Source organism: Pan troglodytes, chromosome 1, assembly GCF_028858775.2.
Source record: "Pan troglodytes isolate AG18354 chromosome 1, NHGRI_mPanTro3-v2.0_pri, whole genome shotgun sequence".
NCBI lineage: Eukaryota > Metazoa > Chordata > Mammalia > Primates > Hominidae > Pan > Pan troglodytes.
The window spans coordinates 44,078,611-44,100,791 of NC_072398.2; the positions used below are offsets into that span (position 1 = coordinate 44,078,611).

Here is a 22,181-nt window from a genome sequence, read left to right on the forward strand (position 1 = left end):
CTCTCATGTGGGTGCTGCTTCTGCCCAGGCCCCTCCTCTCCCCATTCTCTGGGACACGGTTAGGGAAAATGCCTCTCTTCCTTTCTCCTTCCCTGGGACACAGGATCCTAATGAGATTCAGGCTGAAAAAAAGCCAATTTATAGAACAGATGGGTGGTGAGTCAAGGGGAGGAAAGGTCATTCTTAATAGGAGCCAGGGTTCCTTCCATCCCCTCTCTGAGGCCGCCTGGACTGTGCCATCCGCCCAACTCAGGCGAACTTAATTAACTCAAGTGCTCGCTGGCAGTCTGAAGATGCACAGGCAAGAGGATTGTATTTCCAATCCGGGCAAGGGCTGGCTTCACTGAGAGAACACATTACCCGGATCTGGCTGGAGACCTGGAGACTCACGGGAAAGTGGACGTGCCCCGCCCTGCAAGCCCACGCCTCTTGCACATCTCACCTGGGTACTTGCCGCCGCGACTCCTCTTGATGAAACAGACGATGAGCAGGATCAGCACCAGGAGGGCGATGGCGCACATAAGCCCAATGAACCAGCCCTGGGTGGCGATGTCCGCTTGGTTGTTGGTGTAAGCTGGCGGGGAGGGCCGGAAGCAAACCCGTGAATGATTTCATGGGGGAGATGGTGAGGAGGGAGATGGAGGGAAGAACTTCAGCTATTTCACGTGGATGTTTCTCCTGGAGCCTAACACTACCACCTAGCAGCCCCCTGGCCCAAACTACCCCGCTAAAGGACAAAAAGAAAATAATTAAAGAGCCAAGGTCAAAAGATCAGAAAAGAGGCAAAGGAAAGGGGTACAAGGAGCAAATAAGAAGCAGAAGGTTGAACAGGTCCTTTAGGAAGGGGAAAGTGTCATAGGGACGAAGCACGGCATTCTTGGAAACCAGAGGGCTGGTCACAGCCTAATGGGGACTGAGGGATGGCCACGGATTGGCCATGGAAGTATGATTCCCCATGGATGAGTCCAGGGTGGAGAAATGGGAGCCGGCAAGCTACCCATCAGGGAGTGCAGGCCATGGCCACGTTGCAAAAACCTGCTATGAGAACACCTTCGCAGGCCTGCACAGGCACACAGCAGCATCCCTGCCCACCAGCATGGCTCTGAAGCCATCCAGGCTTCCTGAGGGTGGGGACTGGACCAAGTGGAGGCCCAGGATGCCCTATCTTTTCACATCTCTCTAGTGGATCCTGCGCTTCCTGACAGCAAAGGCAATCCTGGTGTGGGTACCCCTAGCCAGGCCAGCAGCGATGTGGGGCTGGGGCTGTGCCTTCTGCTCACTCCATGCCACTTCCAGGCTACTCCACACAGGGTGACCCCCCGGTGGTCTGTGACAAGCCGATGTTCCCCCTCCAACCCCTGTGACAGTGAGTCCCTCTCTGTCCATGCCCAGCATATGTGCAGACCTGTTTCAAAGTGGGCAGATCCCTTTGTGATTTAAAAGGCCTGCAGGACGGCCCGAAGTACAGGTGCTAAGGAGTCATCTGAGGGTGTCCTTGATGGCCCAATGGCTGGGTTTGGGTTTGGGAGGGGGGTTTGGTCAGTACCAACTCACCCTTCTCCTTTCTACCGGCTGGAGAACAAAAGCGACCCCTCCTGAAATGCAGCCTGTCACAGAACGTGAGACTGTGACAGAAGGGAAGGATCAAAGGAACTGAATACACCCAGAGTAACCCTGGAACCAGCCAGCCCAGAGACACCTGGGGAGAGGCACACAACAGCAGGAGCCCCAAGAACCATGGAGCTGGCGCCAAGGCACTGAGCCTCCTTCCAGGAGCACGGGGAAAAGCACGAGGGCCACAGCACCTGCGCCCCCAGGTCTTCAGCACATGCCATTTGTGGGGCAGTTATCTGGGTGCAAGCCCACCCTTTGCTCCTCTTGGGGGCAGAAACTGTTTTTACAGCCTTCCCAGTGCCCAGTCAAGGGCATTGCACCAAGAAAGTTCTCAGTACGGGGTGAAGACTGATGAACAAGTGTCCTCTGCACTCTGGTTGCCCAGGGCGCCCCGGGCTGAAAAGCAGGTGAGGCCTGTGAGAACAAGGCTTGTGAGTACCATGATCTAGGTAGGCTGCAGAGAAAAGTCCCATCCCTGCTTCCACTCCTGCTCCCAGCAGGCCCCCGCCACAGTGTCAGAGTGATCTTTCCAACCCCCCACGTAGGACTGAATCACTTCCTTGCTTTAACCCTCCAAAGCTTATTATTATTATTGAAGAAAACTCTTCATTCCTTATCCTGACCTGTCAGGCTCCATCAGAGCAGGCCCTGGCCATCTCTCTAGTCCTACCTCCCACCACCCTGTCCTCATGCTTTATGCTCCAGCCATGCTGGCCGCTCTCATTCCTACTGCAGGGCCTTTGCATCTGCTGCTTTTTCTTCTAATGGCTGCCTTGGCAACTGGCACCTCCTAGAGAGGTCTTCCTGAACCTTCCCAACTTAAACAAAGCCCCTCTCCCCAACTCCCACCCAGCTGCTATCTCTATTTCATAGCATTTATAACCATTTAATATATATAGATCTATCATTATCTATTTAATCCTTCCTTCCTTCCCTCCCTCCCTCCCTTTCTTTTTTCTCTTCCCCCCCATCCTCTCCCCTTCTCCTCCCATCCCACTCCCCTCCCCTACTCTCCCTTCCCCTTCCCTCCTCTTCTCTTCTCTTTCTGAGACAGAGTCTCTCTCTATTGCCCAGGTTGGAGTGCAGTGGTGTTATCATAGCTCACTGCAACCTCAATCTCCTGGGCTTAAGTGATCCTCCTATCTCAGCCTCTCAAGTAGCTGGGACTACGAGTGCACGTCACCATGCCTAGCTAATTTTTTTTTTATATTTAGTAAAGACAGGGTCTTGCTATGTTGTGTAGGCTGGTCTCAAAGTCCTAAGTGTTCCTGTGTCTTAAAAAAAAAACCCTTGAGGAACTTGCCAGACTTTTCAGCTCCAGCTCACATGCTGCCCTCTTATTGGTACGCTCTATGCTCTTCCGCCCCCTCCAGTTCCCGCCAACTCTTCTGTACCCCCAGCAAGCTGACTTCAAGCCCCTCTATTCTTAGCGCTTCAGCTGTTACCACTGAGTGGGCCTCTCCCAAGCTGACCTCCACCTCCTTAACTCTCATCAGCACCAGTGACCCTTTATTCATCCCCATCATCCCTCCAGCCACCTCCACGACCGTAAGCCCAGAGCCTCCTCCTACAGCTCTCCTTGGATGCATGCGCTTAAAATTCAACCTGCATCTTCCTGCCCCCTGCCTTGATTCTCCCAGCTCTCCTGCTGCTGCCACAGGCCACACCACTGTGCCCATCTCTAAGAGCTGCCACTTCTTCCAAAACACTTCCCATATTCCTCTCACTGTTCCATTCTATTCCAGGGGTCCCCTCACCTGTGCCTGCCACTTCCTGTGGATACAATGAGACAGCCCGTTACCACCTTCCTAGGAGGCTTCCAATGGTGCCACCTTTCATTACTCTCCACTGTGTGGGCTCAGCTTCTGAGCCTGGCCTTCTGGGAGCTCCAGTCTCCTTTCCGTGCATCCTGCCCCTCCTGCCCAAGAAAGCCCAGGCTGTCGCCCTCCTAGCTCACTGCCACCTTTGCACACTCTACCCCTCCTCCCTGAATCTCCCCTTGCTCCAACTCACACCATCTCCAAACTCCGATTTCACCCCCAGCTGCTCCATGCAGTGGAACATTTAATTGTTCTATTTCCTGGGTCCTGGTTTCCAATTATACTATTAAAGTCTTGAGAACGGGGGATCTCTTTTAGCCTCGTAGTACTTGGCACAATGCTGGTCACATAACAAGTAGTCAGTGACTACTTATTGAGTAATGGGTGAATTTAATCTTACTATAATACAGTTAACCTGGCATACCGATTTAGGTTTTTCCCCTGATACCAGCTAGGGGTCATATGGATACTGGCTTGCCCATGTGCTAGAACTGGGCACTGGGATGAAGGAATTACTTCAACATGTGTTTGGATAGTTCTACCCACCTTTTGCAAGGAGGTTGGTTTGTGCGTCTGCAACGACCTAGTCAATGGCCTAGTTGCACCACCATCTTCCTGGTGCTTGTTCTGATGCACCCTGACAGCTGTCTCCACAAGACTTCCTTCCTCTTGGGAAAGAAAGTCATCATTCCAGGGGAAAGGGGCCACATGGGCAATTAGGAAGCAAATGTGGCTTTTCATTCCTGACGTACCAGGTGAAGTTCAAATGTTACCTTCCGTCCTTACCGAAAAGGTGAAAGAATTTCCTGTGAAGTTTGGACACAGAAGGCTGTTCAAAACCAAGTGGGATCTGGGGTAAGGTGGGCTCAACCACATCCCATCAAAGTGATTTAGTTTCTCAAGGACCAAAAGAAATTTAGGACATAATGATCACACTTACAATGGGACTCCATGACCTGGACTCTGAGAGGAAGGCATTTTAGCAAGGCCCCAGAGCAATTACATTTAACTGTCAACACCATACTCAATGGGTCTGTTAAACTTGTTTCAAGATTCCTAACGGATCCAGTAATATCTGTGTGCAAAGACCAGGGTGCGTTTACACTTGCCACTCTCAGCTGTAACTGACGGGAGCCAGAACAGCATCCCCTCGTCCGGCCCCCACGCCTCTTACACTGGACTAGAAGACGTGTTTTGTGTGCCTTCCACACCTCTCCCGGCAACACCCACTCAGAAACGGGCAATACACCTGCAAAGCAGACAGCTCTCATGACTCCTAATTCTAACTGGGAGGAATTGGGTTTGGCCAGGGAAGAAAGGCCAGTCACTCAAAGTCTGCAGAAGAATTATGTTCTAGAAATAGGGATAGATTAACAAATATAACGGGGATGGATTTTCCCCAAATACAGTTTGGCTTGGCTGTTCTCACTTAAGCACCATTTGACACCTCTCCACCCCTTGCCCCATCCTGGCCCACCAAAGAGATGCTTCTCCCAAACACAGCAGAAGCTGACTGCATTCAGGGCCCCTGAGGCCCTGCTCCCTGCTCTCCTGAGGTCCAAGGCAGGCTGCTATCTGACTGCTGGCCCACTCTAAGCTTCCACCATCCTCCTGCCTTACCCCATTCCGCCCCCAGCACAGAAGGGCTGATGGGCCTCTTGGAGTCCAGGGTTATGTGTTTGTAGCCCCTCAGGTCTCTTTGGCTTCAGACACTTCAAGGAGGTGATTAACTTCCCATTGGGATTTTTCTGGTGAGGGTCAGAGAGGCTGTCAGCCTTCCCAGTGGTTTCCTTCAATTTCCTTCCTGAACTGCTATAGCGCATTCAAGTCTGCAGACTAAAGTGACTGCCTGTGGTTGTCTAAATGACCAGTGGTCAGGGCCCACAGATGCTCACGAGTTCTTGCTTTAATGAAACACAGAGATCTGTGGATTGCATGGACTTGGCTCTGGAGTCCATCCACAGGAAAGAGAATGTGTATTTTTGAAGGATATCGACACACACCCACAGACTTCAGAAAGTGAAAATACTTCCTTTCCCTATGTGGTTTGCAGACAGTAATTTCCAGCCAGCCTGTGAGAGAAGTGGACAATATGTACTCAGAGCTGGGCTCATCAACCTGCCCACTCCAGCTCTCGCTGGGAGGAGTCTGGGAAGACTTGCCAGGGCTGAGTGCTTCATCACTGGAAAGCAAGCTATCAAGATGAGCCTTTCCACCAAGTGCAAGAAAAGAGAAATGAGTATTTAGGTTCAGAAGCATACCCAGTATCAATCATTATTCTGTCGTGTGCTTAATATCCCAAATCAGATTAGGACATCCCTGAGGGCAGGGCCTGAACCCTCACCCACAGCCCTAGGGCTTAGCACCTGGAGAAGTCAAAGTCTGAAAGCAGGCTGCCCTGGTTTTGGCAGTCTTCCCTAGGATGGAACTCTATTTTCAAATATCATCTTTGCTTTTTGCTGCTGTGCTGGACTCAAATATGTAATGAAGCAAAATCAAATGCACATACCAGTGAGCAACAGCTTGGGACCTCATCTGAGCTAGACAGAGTCCAGCCACTTGCTCTGCTCGGTCCACTGTCCAGTTGCCTGGCCTTGCTCCCCTTGTTACAGGACAGGCTTGCCACTCAGACATCCTGCCTGAGTCGGCCTGGCTAGCCTCAATCAGGGAGCCCGACTCTCAGACCCTCTGAGCCTTGATGGCATGCAAATGTGCAGGACAGGCGGAGACACGGAGGAAGACAGGATGCTGGACCAGGAAGGACTAGGATAGAAGGGGTGGGGTGAGACGTTTACACAGATGGGCAGGGACTCCCAAGATGCAAGCTACCAGGATCAGCCTCGCCAGGCCAGGTGCAGGAGGAGTAATGAATATTTAAGTCAACATTCAGAAGTTCATATAAATCACTGTGTGTTTTTTCCCCTCCGCTATGCTGTGTATCTAATGACCTGCATCTGATTAGGATATCCCCTGGGGGCAAGGTACTGATCCTTTTCTCCCTTAATCTCTTTCCCCACCCTTACCCTTAGCCCCAGGGCTTAGCATACCGGCCACTTGGCAGCCTGCTCGGCTGAGTTTAAAGCTACACACACTCAGACCAGTGAGTGCCCTGTAAGTATCCAGACTGCCAGCTACCCCTACCAGCACAGAGATTGCTGAACCTTGTACCCTTTGCTGAGCCCCAGTTGGCCTGTTCATTTGGCACAAGGAAGATGTTTCTTCATCCACAGCTAAAGCCGCTATAGAGCCAGAACCTTTCCGGTTCTGGAGAGCTTCTTCCCCTCTCCCTGCATGACAAAAAATCACCTACTTTTAGGCCAAGACAAACTTGGGACGAAAACAAAGCCCCAAACAAGTTGTGTCACTTTGAAATTTTTAACAATAGATGATGGTGGCAAGGGAGTAACAAATGCACTGATCTCCTGGAGTGATTTCTAGATCAAGGCCCTGCGATGGCCCTATCCCCTGATCCTGCATGAAGGGAGCCAGCCCCTGTGCACACAGGCCAGGCTGCACTACTCTCCTGCAGCCCCCAGACCCACAGACAGTGACCAAATGTGCACACACACCAGGCAGAGCAGGGGGCTAAGTGTTCTCTGTTGTCATTAAACATCCTTTGTTTCCTTCTGACCCCCACAGGGCCACAATCACTGTTTCCTCTCCACTACGCATGCACACTGGGCTCCTCTAGGCTTCCTGGGAGCCTTCAGCTGATACATAATAAGAGCTGAGACACGCCATGCAAGGTGGGAAATGGGGTGGGGATGAGTCTTCTTTCCGAGGAGAGAGGCAAGCAGGAATCTGAGGATGAGAATGAAATGCCCCATGCTTGCAGGGGATGGCCAGGCCAGGTCCCCTCTCACCTGTACTGGTCATAAAGGTGATGACGGTACTGCTGATGCCCTCGTTGTCCCGGGAATAAACCCGCAACGTGTATGTCATCCCGGGATAGAGGTCTGTCAGCTGTATAGGCTGAGCCTGGGCCTTAACTGGGACAGTTTTTTTCGTATGGTTGCCTGGGGAACAGAAACCTCAATCAGCCTAGAGCCAGGCACCAGGAGCTGGAGAGCCAGTGCTTAGGTCCTGGTCACCTGTCAAAGGTAGAAAGTGTGGGGGAAGGGACCAGGGAACCGCGGGTCCAGTCCACCATACAGACCAGGAGGTTTCCAGGCAGCTTCCCTATGCCTGTCTGTGTAATACTAACGCTTTTAAACGACCCTTCAGCTGGGGACACCGTTCCCTCTCCTGAAGTTCTCTTTCCTCACCACAGTCTTCACACTAGACATATTATAACCTACTTCCTTAAACTCTCAGCTTGTCAGCAGATGCTCTGTTGCCCTGGAAGCGATTAACTTTTCACATGGATCTGGCTGGTGAGGGCCAAAAGCCAGTTAGCATCCCTCATGAAAACCAGAGATGAGCTGGGACTCTGTCTCTTGGCTCTCATTCCTAGTTTCACCTCTCATTTCTCACCATGTGGTGAATTCCCACATCAGAAAAAGTGTGTGCCTGTGCATGTAGGCTGTAGGGTGAATAGGGGTAGTAGGAGCCTGAAAAAGTATGGACCAAACTATGGAGTCCAGGTGCTGTGGATGTGAACTCCTCCTCCAACCAGAGAGAACTAAGTCAGCTTTGCTCTCTCCTGAGAGGGTCTTTGGGTAGGCTATCCCAGGTGGATTTGCTGGCTGGGTTAGTTGGCTTAATTGCTTAGAGCACATACTGAAGATGCCAGGATGGTGGGTTTGACCCTGTAGGAACAGGGTCCTTCACTCAGGGGCCACACTCTGCAGTCCAACGAATCTGTACCCTTGGTCCCAAGCTCCAGCAAAGGGTGAGCAACTCAGCTCAAGCCACCAGCTGGGACAAATGGCTCTGGTCTGTGGCTCTGACTGGGGGCCGCTGGCATTCCTCTGGGAGCAAAGCAGGGTTATAGTCCAAGTCTGTGAACTGGCTCACCCAGTCTAGTGGAGCCTGAGTTAAGGAGATCAATGCAGAGGACAGATTTGGCTCATTTGGGGGCTATTCAGAACCCTCATCCTGGGCAGGAAATGAATGAAGGGCCCCTTTACACAGGTCCTCCACAGACATGCAATCCTAGACTTCCACTAATGGCTTGAGAAGCCCCCTTCCTTTTCCTTGAGCCTGTTCCTCCCACCTCACTGCCGCCTAAGTGCATATCGATTTCATTAAGCCATAATTAAGCCAGGCTAAAAGGCCTCTCTGAGCCTGGGGGAGTTCACAGGATCTCTTTAATGGCATCTACCACTACCCGCCGCTGCTGCCGACGCCGCTGCCGCCACCACCACCCCGCACAGCAATGCTTACTGTCGATGTACTCAACCACAAAGTCAGTTCCGGGCCCGAAATTGTGCTTCCAGGTGATGTTGGCCCATTTACTGTTGGGGAGCACCGTGACGTTCCATATGGACTGCTCATCAGGGGCTGGTGGACGGGTTAGAAAAGGGGTTAGTGATGAGGAGGGAGTGGCACCAGAGACATGAGACACACACATACACACAAGCGTGTGCATGCACGCACATGCCCACACTCGCGCACGCACACATGTACACACAGTCATCTAGGAAAGGGAAGAGTCAGAAATGGCTGTGCACAGGGCCTGACAGAGCTCCAAGCTGCAGCCTTGGTGGCCAGGCCAGAGGTCGCTGTCCAGGGACAAGCAGGTACAGTCGGGAGGACTTCTGAGGGAGAGCTGGAAACTGACTGTGTCCACATAGGTAGCGTTAGGAATGAAAGAGTTTTTTTGTTTTTTGTTTTTTTTTTGAGATGGAGTATTGTTCTGTTGCCCAAGCTGGAGTACAGTGGTGCGATCTCGACTCACTGTAACCTCCACTTCCCAGGTTCAAGCGATTCTCCTGCCTCAGCCTCCCAAGTAGCTGAGATTACAGGCCCCCGCCACCATGCCCGGCAAATTTTTGTAGAAAGAGTGGGTTTTGATCTGTGCCATTTGAGGCTTTAACCTGGACTTATTCCCTTTTCAGATCCCTTGTCATGTCAACAGTGTAAGGAAAGGGGCCAGGAAAAAGGCCGTGTGGCCAGGAGGAGGAGGCCACACAGAGAAGATGTGTGCCAGCCCCTTCCCCTTCAAGCATAGAAGTGCTGCAGGAAGGAGAGGGTTATCTTTAAGTGCCGCGAGTCTTGATGAGATTTGCAGGAAGGATGGACTTTTGAAGCTGGAGGAGAATGGTGATCCAGACAGGTGAGGCTGGTCTAAGGAGCCCCTTGGGTTGTTCTTGGTCAGAGAGAAGCCTGGCTGATAGGTCTAACAGCTTCAGATTGTCTAAAGCCTAGAATCTCAGGGGCCCAAGTAAAGACAATGTGAAGCCTTCCCCTCCCTCACGTGGACTAGGTGCGACCAAGAGAAGATAACTCCTTGACAACCAGCCCTCAGTGGTCCAGATACCAGAAGCATCCTGTTCTGTTGGCTTCTCAGCACCACCGAGTTTTTGATGCCTGATCTCTATGCAACACAGAGGACATTAATTATCAAGTTCCTATGAGCCGGGAGCCACTTTATCAAAGCCATGGTGCTGTCTGAAACCATAGCCTGTGTAGAGGAGAATGGCACTAATCTTCAAACGTAATCATTTTGCAAGAGTCCCAGCAGTCTGGTTACCCCATTTTCCAGCAAAGATTTAATAGTGGAGTACTCACATGAAGCCTTGTATTTCAAAGACTTTACAAGTGTGGCTGCTGTATATTTTATTAGCATGCAAGGGGGCACTGTCACCAACTCACTTGTCAAAAATAAATGAATAGAGTGCATTGGCGATGCATTTATTCATTATCTATTTGACATGTGACTGAGCCTGCAGGGCTGGGGAAGTGATAAAAGATCTCCTGGTCTTCACTTCAAAGAGGAGCCTTCTGCACTACAACTTTGTCAGGTGTTGGTTGCCCCAGGTGAATATGATTCATATTAAGTGAGGGGCCAAGAAAGTGATTCCATTGATGGCACCATGGGGAGGGCAGAAGGTAGGCTTCTTTGCCTGTCTGCCAGACGCTTCAATTGTACTGGCCACTTGAAGCCATCCCAAATTCCAGCTCCTTAGAATTTCATGGCTCTTGCTGGCGAGAATGAATTGTGATTAGTCATTATTTGGGGACTTGAGTTTCTTCCTCCTCAGCTCTGAGCCCTGTAAATAGCTAGAGAATTTGTGTTTAAACAGTCTGGCCACCAATATGAAATTGACTCAAATCTGGCTGTTTTAAAGGCCATGAAGATTGGGGTTCTTTTAGAAAAGGCCAGGCAGTGGGAAGCCAAGATGATTTAGAGGTGGGAGCTGGAGGAAGGCATTGCCACAGAGAGATCAGGATGATGACCCGGAAGCACTAAAAATTTCAAAGAGAAGGACCAAGTATGTGAAATATCAACACCGAGAAACACAAAAAGGGTCAGGGAGGGGAAGCATAGATTGTCTCACTGACTCCTGGAATGTAAGAATTAAGGAATCTCCCTTGAAATCTGAAAAAGACAGGCGAAGGACAAATAAAAAGGCCTATTTCACCCTGAGAAGAGTAAACTTATGAAACATCTTTTCCCAAGATGTAAGGCACGATAAAGGTGAACATTCATTTTTAAAGTCCTAGACAGCCATTCTGCTGAAGTGAGGTGAGGATGGTTGAGGGGTGTTCCCAAGGTCTAGATAAGATCAAGGCCATGGCCAGGTCCTCTGCAGCGTCTCACAGAACTTGAGGAGTAAGACTCTGGAGGGGCTGGTCCTATGTGGCAACAAGGCTTGTGTTTCAGAAGGCAAGTAACTCTTTGCTGGGGAAGCAAGAGCCACTTCCTTTCTTCATTTTTGGTTCATCTTTTTTCTGAACTCAAAGCACTTGTAGGACACAAAGCCCCACTTTAATGAAAAAGATGCCTCACCGTGGCCCCAAAGAACATCAATCACCAACCCGCTGGTGGCAGCTTCTAATACCCCAGCAGGTTCCTCCTCAGCCAACTTTTTCCGAAAGTGCCTGTTAAGTTCTAGATGGCACCTGTGAAGCAAACCAGCATTTTCAGGGTCTCAGGAGCTCACAGCAGCTATGCCTCTCGTCTTCCCTGACAGCTCACTTAACTCTATGTCACTGAACTGAAAACAAAATCCTCTCATGTCTATTAAGCCTCCATCCTCATTCAGGAGGCCGAGAAAAGTGGAGCAGGGTGGGAGAAAGGAGGCCTTGGAAGGTAAAGGGACTTGCCCAGGAGACAAAGGTGGTGCCCACTGGGTCCTACAATTCTACAACGGTGGCAGAAGAGTTCTGGGTGCTTCCTGGCTGCCTCACGCTGATTTTATAGCTGGCCTGTGAGCTCAGGAAGCTACAGACCTTCCCCTTGTTGGTAATAAAAGACTGATGCTCAGTGCTTGGAAGTATCGCTGAATTCCCCTGGGGTCTCCCCGAACTGGAAGAACAGAGCTGCCTGGCCTGGCTGCATGATACAGGAACAGTGCATTCTCGTGGCTCAGCGTACCAGCCCTGGGATCGATTCTTACCAGGGGCTCTGAGAATGCCCGTAATTTTCCCTCCATGCCTGCATTTGAGGGCTTGGGGAATGTGAGTTGGCATTAAGGGCCTCCTTGGCAATACAGTTTCCTGGAAGCTCTGACTTTGTAAAAGAAAAGTCTGTAAGTGTTCCTCGCGGAAGGAGAGGCAAGGAAGGAACAGGGGTTCTGGGAACAGAGCTGCCTGGCACAGCCACTCCCTGCTGCTCAGCCTCTAGGCCGGATGCAGACGTGGCCAGGGCAGGAAACTCCCTCAGGCCAGTTGTACAGTATCTGGTCCTTTTCCCCTCCTCACACTGTCTTCCTTCTGGAGTGCTCGGCTCTGAGCTGACTGCCTGACATGTAGCTGGAGGCGGTCCTAACATCTGGAACCTGGGGGCCCTGCCCAAGGAGCTTGGCCGTCTGTTAAGGAACAGGGATCTGAAGCTAGAATTTGGGGTACTGAGTGGTGGAGGACCACCCAAGGAGTGTGTGTGTGTCAGGGCCAGGCTGGGGAGATCTGGGCCTCCAGGCTACGGGACTGAGCATCTAGTCACGGGTGAGTTTCCAAAGGAAACACAAAGGGAGGTGGTGGCAAACACCACCCCAGACCCCACCTCCTCGCTGGGGGAGCCTGTGGGTTCGTATGGAGGCCGCTGGGGAGGCGGGCCAGGAGGGGATGGGGAGCATGGGCGATGCGCAGTACCGGATTCGTGTATCTTAGTCCCGGAGGTGGTGGTGGGAGGACTCTCCGTGGTGGTGGTGGTGGCAGCAGTGGTTGTAGTAGTTGTGGCGACGGTGGTGGTGGCGATGGTGGTAGGTGCGACAGTTGGGATGATGGGGACTGTTGTGGCTTCGGTGGTGGCAGCAATGGCAGTAGCATCGGTACTGCTCACAGCGCCCGTCGCACCCACGGTAGTCGGGGGCAATGTGGGAGGAGCTGAGAGGGAAATGTAAAACAGCCGAGTCTGGTTGGTTTGGCTGTGCCCAGCCTGGACACACGGCCCCCGCGTGCAAGGCAGGCAGCCCGGTGAGGAGACGGGGCTTAGTCATCAGGAGCCTCCCCAAGCATAACGGACTGGGTCAGACGGGTCGCAGCAACAGAAGACACAACCATGGGAGAGGAAGAGAATGAAGCCCTGTGTGTGTTTCATTTTCTTCTCATGGTCTGCGTGGCTCGAAACACCCAGCATGCACCCAGCCAAGGATGCGTGAGGATGAGATGGGAAGGGGGCATGGGCTGAATCGCTCAGACCCCAGGGATGGCATGGAGCCCCAGGCCAAACACTGGCCAGATGCCACCCAGACACAGGCCCAAGCAGCACCAGTTGGGTCCAGCCCTGGAGCCCCAGCCTAGAGGTGGGCAGGCGGTGGGGCCCTGTCCAGCAGAGGCCTAGAGTGGCCTGCCATTCCCAACCAATCACTCCAAAATCACCCTTTGTCATGCCTGTGTGAGCCCAAACAGCCACCCAAACCCGATGACAGAGAGGGGACAATCTCCACTCTGCGCGGGCGAGCCTTGCACGGCGTTCTGCCCGCCCTTGCCCTCCTCCGGTCTTGGCTCTCCTCGGTCATTCCCCTGCCTCTCCTCCCTCTCTTTCCCTTCTCTGCTCAGTGGTGGCCCTTCCTGCAACCACACTAATCCAAAGTGACTTCTTATAACTGCCTTTCTCTCTAGGAACTTTGGGTCCAGGTACCCCAGGTGCTTTCTGTTCACACGAGAACATGGGAAGAGGGAGCTAATGGAATGACCCACACTCAGCAGCACCACCTTCCCAGCCCCCAGCAGACAGAGGAGTCCCAGGCAGAGTGAGGCGCATGCTGGGCTTCTTTTCTGCCTAAATCTTCATGGGGCACAGAATTGTTCAGATCTGGGCTAACCCTCTCATGACACCCATCTCCCACCCAAAGCTATCCTTGGATGTTGGTCAGCTTGGGAGGGCTAAGCTTATGTATGTGACAACTTTTTCACAGGTCTTCTTTCCTGATATAGAAGGTCATGGAAAGGGCTGCCCTATCCTTACCCGCAGATCTAATATTTGCTAAAGCTGAGAGTATGAGAATGAGGCCAAGCAGAGAGAGACAAAGCCACCTCTCCTCCTTGCACTGGATCTCCTGTGATCTGACAGCACTCCACTTTCTAGTGTTGACGCTAATGGGGCAGTAGGCAGGGACTTTAAAACACAGGCAGCTAACTCTCACTCCCAAGGAATCCCACCCAGCCTCAAATCTCTCAGGAAAATAATATCCCCGAGAAAGGGGCTAGGGCAGGGAGGGATGCCAGAGAAAGAATTGCCAGAGAGCTTTTTTTAAGGGAGAGTGAAGTGATCCTAAGCCTTCTCAGCCAGAGCCTGCCCAGCAAAAGCCCTTTCATTCCCTTGGGTCTCCAAAATTACAAGTCCCTCTTTGGAGAAGGAGGGAATACTCCTGCTTCCCTGCTAATAAGATCAGAGGTACTACTGTGCCCCGAGGGTGCTGGTCACCGAAGTCACACTGGGCAGCTGACTATGCCCCATACGTTCCAGAGGTTCCTGGGCAGGCTCAAAGCTCACAATGCTATATTCCCCAAACCCCGGTCAACCCACAGACATCAGGGCGGCGTGCGGAGGGGTGAGCGGTGGGGCAACTCTCCCTCTCAGATTCTTTATTTAGGGCTGTGCTCAGTCCAGGATGGCCTCAGGCCTGGAATATAATCTCAGCACTAAAAACACTCAACAAGAGGGAATTCACTTATCCCCACCCACCGACACACACACACATACACACACACACATACACACACACACACACTGTGCACACATACATGGGAAAGCCTGAGAGACCCATGGGGCAAAGGTCAGTTCTCTCCCAGGCCTGCTCCCTGCAGCTCTCATGGCCATAGACACACATGGGCTCTTTCCGCTGCTCTGTGCTGCTGGCACAGACCTGGAGAAATTATTTTGTCTACTTGGGCAGGACTGCTCTGATTTTTTTTATTTTAATTGAGACGGGATCTTGCTCTGTCACCCAGGCTGGAGTGTAGTGGTGTGATCATGGCTTACTGTAGCCTCGACCTCCCAGGCTCAAGCAATCCTCCCACCTCAGCCTCCTGAGTAGCTGGGACTATAGGTCCAGCTACAGGTCCACCATGCTTGGCTAATTTGTGTATTTCTTGTAGAGATGGGGTTTTGTCATGCAACCCAGGCTGGTCTTGAACTCCCAGGCTCAAGCAATTCTCTAGCCTCAGCCTCCCAAAGTGTGCACCTGCCGGAGTTCCTTATCAATAGTATATTTTCTAATAATTTCTGACAAATCAAATGCTCACAAGGTAGCCCTTCTCATGACTATCTAAAAGGCATCATTAGAAAACACTCCCTTTGGAGGAGGCTGCAGTGAGCCGAGATCAAGCCACTGCACTCTAGCCTGGGCGACAGAGTGAGACTCTGCCTCAAGTAAACAAAACAAAACAAAAAAGCAAACACTCCCTTTTAACCTGAATCATCACACTGCGTAGTGCAGGAGCCTGGGCTTCCCTTCCTACAGGTGCAGTGGCGCTACATTTCCCAGGCCCCAGAATCCAAGTCAGTCTTCCCCAAAGCTTTACACTCTCTCATGTGGCCCTCAGACTCACAGAGACACACACACACTCATACCCCAACAGGGCCATAGCTGGGGGCACACACTTCCCAGGATGTTCCAGTGAGTAGCTGGGGGACAGAGGTGTCAAGAGAGCCCAGGTGACAGCATTTTCCTCACTGGCCCTCCTGGGCAGAGGTAAGGATGAGAGATGGCTCTGAAGATGTTTCTACACTGCATTGTCCCCTCCCCTGATGGCCACTTCTGCCAAGTGTGGCAGAAAGGAAGCATTTTTCTCTGATGATGGCTACCTAGCTGCTTCCTGTCTGGCTCAGGCTTAGTAAGAGGGAGCAAGAGATGAGAGAGAGGAAAGGTGTCACTTTCCGGCAGCCTCCCCGGGGCTCCCACCATTGAAGTTACCATAGAGGATACAACCTCAGCTGGCTAAGGTCACTGCTGGCACATCTCCGACCCACTCATTAGCTGTGTCTATTGTCCCAAGGCAAGACAGGGCCTCCAGAGAGCTAGGGAGGGTGGAGGAAAGAAGAAAAGCCTCCGAGGGAAGGTGCAGAAGAGTCAGGCAGTGAGCTGTCAGGGGGCTAGTACAGGTGGGAACGAGAGGAGGACAAGTGTTCCATGGGGAAAACCTTCCACTGCTCAGGTCCAAGGAGATTCAGATTATTTCATCCCCTGGGGCTGAGGTGGAGGAGAGGATAGAAGAGCAACGAAGCTGAGAAGTAGGGCTTACCAACAGAGCAGCACCAGGCTGGGCAGACACATGACTGGGCTAGGATGTCATTTCCTGCCGCAATAGGAGCTACAGGTTTGGAAGCAATCCTGGCCAGTGCTCAGTGGAGACCATCAGCCTGGCGACCAAGGACAGCGGGCAGAGACTCTCTGTTAGCTAAGGGGGGATCCTGAGTGGGCTTCAGCTGGAAGCACAAGGCCCTTCCTAGACGGCAGCGTCAACCTCACAGTTTTGTGACCTAATGCACACTGGAAGGCACCCTGGCTGCGGCCAAGGGTTTTCCAGGTGGGTTTCAGGGAGCACCATGCATGAGATGGAGAACACTGAGGAGAGATGACATGTGTCATTCATCTTTCTGTCCCAGAACCTGCCATGGAACAGGGCACTTATCAAGAGCCCACCAAACATTTGCAGACCTGAGCTGGGTCAAAGAAGAGAACAGCACTTCCTTACATTCCAAGGTGGAAGGTTTAGTCCAAAAATGTCCACATGGCGTGTTGACTACCCCGGCCAAATCACAGATTGTCAGACAGACGGGCAGCAATCCTAAGAGACTGTAGATACAGGTGGGTGAGAGGGATTATCTTCACTGGGTGAGAGATGAACAGGGCAGTTTGGGGAAATAGTGCCCAGGTTTGGAGAGGACGAGAGGGAAGACAGCAGTGGGCCGGACGCCAGGCCCACATCAGAAACATGGAACCCAAGTTTCGTTGCTTGGCACCTGCTCATTGTGCAGAAGGTTCTTACGCATTTAAAGCTGAGAACAGCTGATGTTATCAGCACATCTCATTTCCAAAAAAGTGCAATCTGCCTCCACTGCCATGTCACATGGAAGCTGGAGCCCAGGAAACATTTGATTGAGACCGTGAGCTCATGCTGGATGAGTGTAGATCTTTTCTAAATGGGAAGTAGGAAGTGGGGTGATTGCAAAGATACCTCTCACCCACTCAGTAGAGGGACAGCACAGGCCGGCACAGATGCCCACTGAACAAGACAGACTGCCTGCCACCAGGCCCACCTGCCTTGGGTCCCAGGGTGCCAGAACAGGGGAGGTGGACGGGGAGCTGCTTCCCCATTGAGCTTGCAGCTGATTCGCCTGGTGCCCTCCCTGCGTTTCCTCTTCGTCACGGGAGAGACTTATGTAAACTTCAAGCAGGAAGTCAGGGAGGCCCCCAGTGTGGCAAGGATGGCTCTCACCCTGTTCCCCAGGCCTGGGATCACCTCTCTGCCTCACATCTTCACAGGGGTGTTCAGACCTTGTGGGGAGGCACTGGGGTGGTGGGTGAATGTTGAGGACTGAGGGAGAGAGGGAAGGATGATGGCAGCTCACCATCCACAGATCTGGCTGCAAAACATACACAAACTGAAGGAAGCAGGGTATGCAACAGAAATAGAATCAACCTAGGATGGGGGTGGGGATGAATAAGCAAAGGCGAGGAGGAAATCGAATTGGGCAAGGTGGCATCCCCTTCATAAGCCAACCCTCAGATTCCTGGCCCGGTCCTCAGCCCTCCCTCCACTGCCTGGCATGTAAGGAGGCTCTGCTGAGCACTTGCTTGTAGCCTTTGCTCTGCCAGGGTGAATCCTGTTCTCATTTCCCATCTGATGTAATTCAGGCTCAGAGGAGGGCCTGGAAAGGAACCCTGGGGTCCCCTGCCTCGTTTCTCCAGCCTGGGGACAGGCCGACTGTGATGAAGAGCCCTTTGATGACCCTCAAACCCATGACATGAGGACTGGAGAGGAGTAACTTGATTAGCAGGTCCTAAGCCCAGAGCTGCCCAGCACCTTAGTCCACTGTAGATCTGCCTCCCATACCCCGAGAGTGGAGACTGTTCTTAACGATAAAGACTTGGAAAAGCTGGGTTTCTGAAGGGTGAGGAGATAATCAGCCCACGGTGCCTGCTGAGACTCCAGGAACTGGAGCACCTGGCCCTATCCATGGACATGCTTGCTTGTTCTCACTGAGCAGAGCCCGTGGTGGCTGGCAGAGCCAGTGCCGGGCCCCCATGCAGCATGCAAAGCTGGCATGCACAGTGCGCTCACCCTTTCAGGAGATGGCAGCCCCACCAGGAGCCAGCTGTCCCTGCTCCTGCTGCAGCGCGCCTTCTAGGGCCACAGCTGGGGACACTGCTCTGAGCTGTCAAGCCCAGGCAAGGACTCAGGTGGTTAACGGGAAGTAATCTACTCAGTGTCAGAATGAAACTGCAGCTCCAGAGAGCAGGTCAGGGACAGTGTGTGTGTGACCCCTGCTGAGCCATTCTCCTACTCAGCAGGGGGCAAATAGTTTGGGAAGGGGGGAAAGTGGGCTTGCTTTCCTCTGGTCCCATCCTCCACACACATCCCTCTTGACAGTCTGGCTTCCCAACCACTGAAAGGGTGAGTCTGGAGCATGCTTTCAGCCTGAGCCTCTCCCTCCTTGTCCGCCCTGGCTGGGCTGGGCTCCGCCTGCGCTGCCCCATGCCATGCCCATTACCTCCGCGGCTGGTACGGTACCTGCGGTTGGAGTAGCTTCAGAACACAGCGCCCAAGATGGCCAGACAGAGGGAGAAAGGATGGAAAAGGGAAGAGAAAACAGAGCACAAGTGAGACCACAGGACAAGCAAAGCAGGGAAGGTTCCAGCCCAAACCTTATGCAGACGGCGTGGCCAGGTGCTGGCTGCTGGCCTGAGGATGCCAACTGGCACTCAGGGTTCACGGTCAACTCCACCTGAGTCAGGCATGTTCCTACAGAAACCTTTCCACCTGGGCCTTGGAGACCTTTCTAACACACTGTTTCTACCTCGATTCAAGGACTGGACATCTAAAAGGTGGCTGCAGGGACAGTCCACTCAGAGCATTATGTTCCCAGCTCTGTCCTCAATAGCATGTCCTGCTCTGGCTAGGTTGGCATGACCTTTGAGCAGGCTGGGTGACGCTCCATGATGCCAGGAATTGAGGGGATAAGGAGTAGGTGGTGTGGGAGGACACCAACTCCAGTCAAAAGGATGGTTCCTGTCTTTGGGGGAAGATGCTGAATAGTGGGATGGATAGGAGAGAGGGAGCATGTTCAGCTGCACCCGCTCCACACCATCGCAACCTTGGAAGGCGGGAACTTTGAAGGATGGAGCCTGGAGCCCCTCTCCTGGTATTCCGTCACTCCAATTCTTCCCCTCCAGTTGGACTTTATGAAGTTAGAAACCCAAGTTTGGACTGAGAGCCCTTTCTTTTTTCTTTCTTTCTTTTTCTTTTTTTTTTGGACTGAGAGCCCTAAGTGAAATTCTTGAATTTTCTGCAAAGCCCTAAGTTAAGAAAAAAGCCTCTATTTGTCCTTTTGTCCCCTGGGGCTGCAGAACATTCTCTGTGGTGGTTACTGGGGCTGGACAATAGGGCTTTGTTATCTGATGTTCTGTATTGGGGTGCACATAGGGAGGGAAGAAGGGGCTGTCTTTATCTATCTACTTGCAGAATTGAGTAATCAAGAAAGTGCATCATGGCCTGGCCTGGCCTGGCCTTTGGTGACAGACACACATCAGCCACTAACCGAAGTCCCCCTGCCCTAATAAACTTCCCGAGTGCCCAGGGGCTTGGGAGAGTGCAGAAGAGCACAGCAGGAGGGAGAGCTGGTTGTGTGACTCACTCCTGGTTTCTGAGACCAGAGAGGGATGCAGAGCGGGCTGTCAGCCTTTCTCTGCTTCTGCCTGGCCCCTCTTCTCCTGCCTCAGCGCTGGTCTGCTGGCTAGAGTGGTGGGCTGGGGAAGGATGTGGGCAGCTTGTGAAGCTGCCTGGGATCCCGGGGTGACGCAGCGGGCCCGGTAGCCCCAGAGAAGGCAGCACTGATGCTCTCCTGGAATGCGGGTAGGGGTGGTATTCAGAAGACCCCGTCTGGGCCTGGGCCAGGCCGCGGGACCTGACCCTTCTGTGGAAAGCACCAGACACGATGACTTGTCAGCTTGCAGAGTGCCCACTCACATCACCTCTTCTCTGGAGTCTTCCCGTGAAGACTGAATCCCCTTCTCTGCCCAGCCACTGCGCCCCCTCATTTAGACATGCAATTAGATATTCTTATAGATGACTCCCCCTCTAGATGGTGTGAGCTTCTTGTTACCTTTGTATATCCCTTGTGTGTGGCAGTGTCTGGCACCTCACATTGTGGGTACTCAAGAAATGGCTGTTGAATAGACCATTGTATCTCTGGAGACACACGGGGGTCCCCAGCCTTTCCCAGGGGGTGTGCCAGTATTGAGGCTTTTGCAGCCTTGCCTCCTCGAGAGGTCCCAGACTGCACATTCCCCTGATGCCAGTGCGTGTGCGGGTGAGCCTGGAGCCCCCTCTAGTGGAGTCCTCAGGCAGGTGCAGCTCTGGTGGGGCTGAAATGCTGCCAGATGACGCCTGGACCCAGGAGATGAACTCATTTGCTCTTTGTGAAGCTGGCTTGGCAAATGGCTGTTTCCTAACTCCTCCTCCTCTCTGCAGCCTGACAATGCATCCAATTCAGGCTGCAAGGAAGGACCACATGCTCTGCTCTACTCATGATGCCAGTAAGCAGCGTCATCATGACAGTTTCCCCTACTTCCTTGAACCCATGTGCCTTCGAAGAAAGAAGGTTGTCCCCAGAGCCCTCATGGGAGCACTCACAATCATATTCCTGCCTCCCTCAAGAGGTGAACACCCACTGTTCTTTGGAGTTCATTATGATTTCTCTCATTTCTCAACTCATGCTCTCTTCCTTATTCCTCTACAAGAAGGAAAGATGATAGATGTCAAGTGACTGAGCAAGTCAGGGCAAGTGGGGACCCAGGTGTGACCACAGTGGTCCAAGGAGAGCTGAGCTCCAGATACAATGCCAGCACCTACCTCTCACACATAAGATGGGTTCTCACCTTCCGAGGGCTTGAGGACTTGCAAGTCTCATTTCCTCTCCATCCCAGGCAGCCAGCTACAGATCTCAGTGTTTCTCTAGGCCTCGGAATTAGCTGGGACCTTTTACCCCAGGGGCTGCTGCCATGCACCTACCTTCATTCGGGGGTGCTGGTGACTCCTCTGTGACGGCTTCCCCAGAGCCCACCTGCGTCCTGGCGCTGAGGGTAAAGCGGTAGCGTGACACGGGGTCCGTTCTTTGCACCGTGAACTTGGTCTGATTGGGAGAGAAGTTTTCCACTATCTGCTTTCCTACTTTGGTCCCGTTAACTGGGGAGAGAGAGGTAAGTGGAATTAAACTTTAGCAACATTTATTGATGGGTTATATAATCTGCAAGCTGGAGGAAGAACACTTTCCTGACTTTGCTGGAAAGGGAAATGATGGCACCTGCCTGGTGATCTTAAAGGCTTGGTTCAAAGGCAGAACACTCGGCAAGAACTCCCTCCGGGCTCTTTGATTACACCCAGGGTTAATCCTTCTTCACTGATCCTGTTGTCTCTAGCTCACTGCAGAGTTATGTGGCTGATTCAGAAAGATTCTGTTTATATTCTTAAGCCCTTTCAACAAGGACAAAACTCTTCACTTTCTTTCTTCCTTTCAAACAGAACTAGGACAACGCCACTAGGCCTTTTGATTCTTAATGCCTCCTTTGTAAAATGCCTATTCAATGGACCTCAAAGGGTGAAAGGGTCTGGTCCAGAGATCAATTCAGAACAGCATACAAGCACAGAGTTGGCTATTAAAATTGCTAACAACACAACATTTGGCTCTTTGAGTTTCCTAACGAGGTATGTTACCTACTTTTGAAGGCCTAAAGTGTTTCAAATGTAATGGCACTCCTGTCCCTGCATGGTGATGCTGAGCTCTTGAGGTGGGGTCTTTCCAACCCAGGCTCCTGATTCGGGTCACCCCACAGTCACCGGGCAGCTCTACATGCAGCTGCCTTATCATAAATGACATCTTGTCAAGGGGTGTCCTGACTGTCTGTGGACTCCTGTGAGTATACTATCTACCCCATCAGGTGGAAGCTCCAGAGCTTGAGGAACTCTCTCTCC

The 22,181-nt window shown here is 52.3% G+C and overlaps 1 protein-coding gene across 27 annotated transcripts in view; it reads right to left on the reverse strand.

The window, feature by feature from the left end:
- Positions 1–22,181, reverse strand: part of NFASC (neurofascin) — a 200,735-nt gene that overhangs the window by 12,693 nt on the left and 165,861 nt on the right. For 13 of the 27 annotated variants that reach the window (XM_009441224.5, XM_009441218.5, XM_009441228.4 and 10 more), the window contains 6 exons: positions 21,222–21,395; positions 18,723–18,737; positions 12,633–12,866; positions 8,760–8,876; positions 7,298–7,450; positions 443–574 (listed from right to left, as the gene is read on the reverse strand). In XM_009441224.5, the coding sequence (XP_009439499.3) occupies positions 443–574; positions 7,298–7,450; positions 8,760–8,876; positions 12,633–12,866; positions 18,723–18,737; positions 21,222–21,395 (825 nt within the window). Of the gene's footprint in view, positions 1–442; positions 575–7,297; positions 7,451–8,759; positions 8,877–12,632; positions 12,867–18,722; positions 18,738–19,447; positions 21,396–22,181 lie in introns of those variants that run through there. The other 14 variants (XM_054673983.1, XM_514129.7, XM_009441256.5 and 11 more) reach the window with 5 other exon arrangements.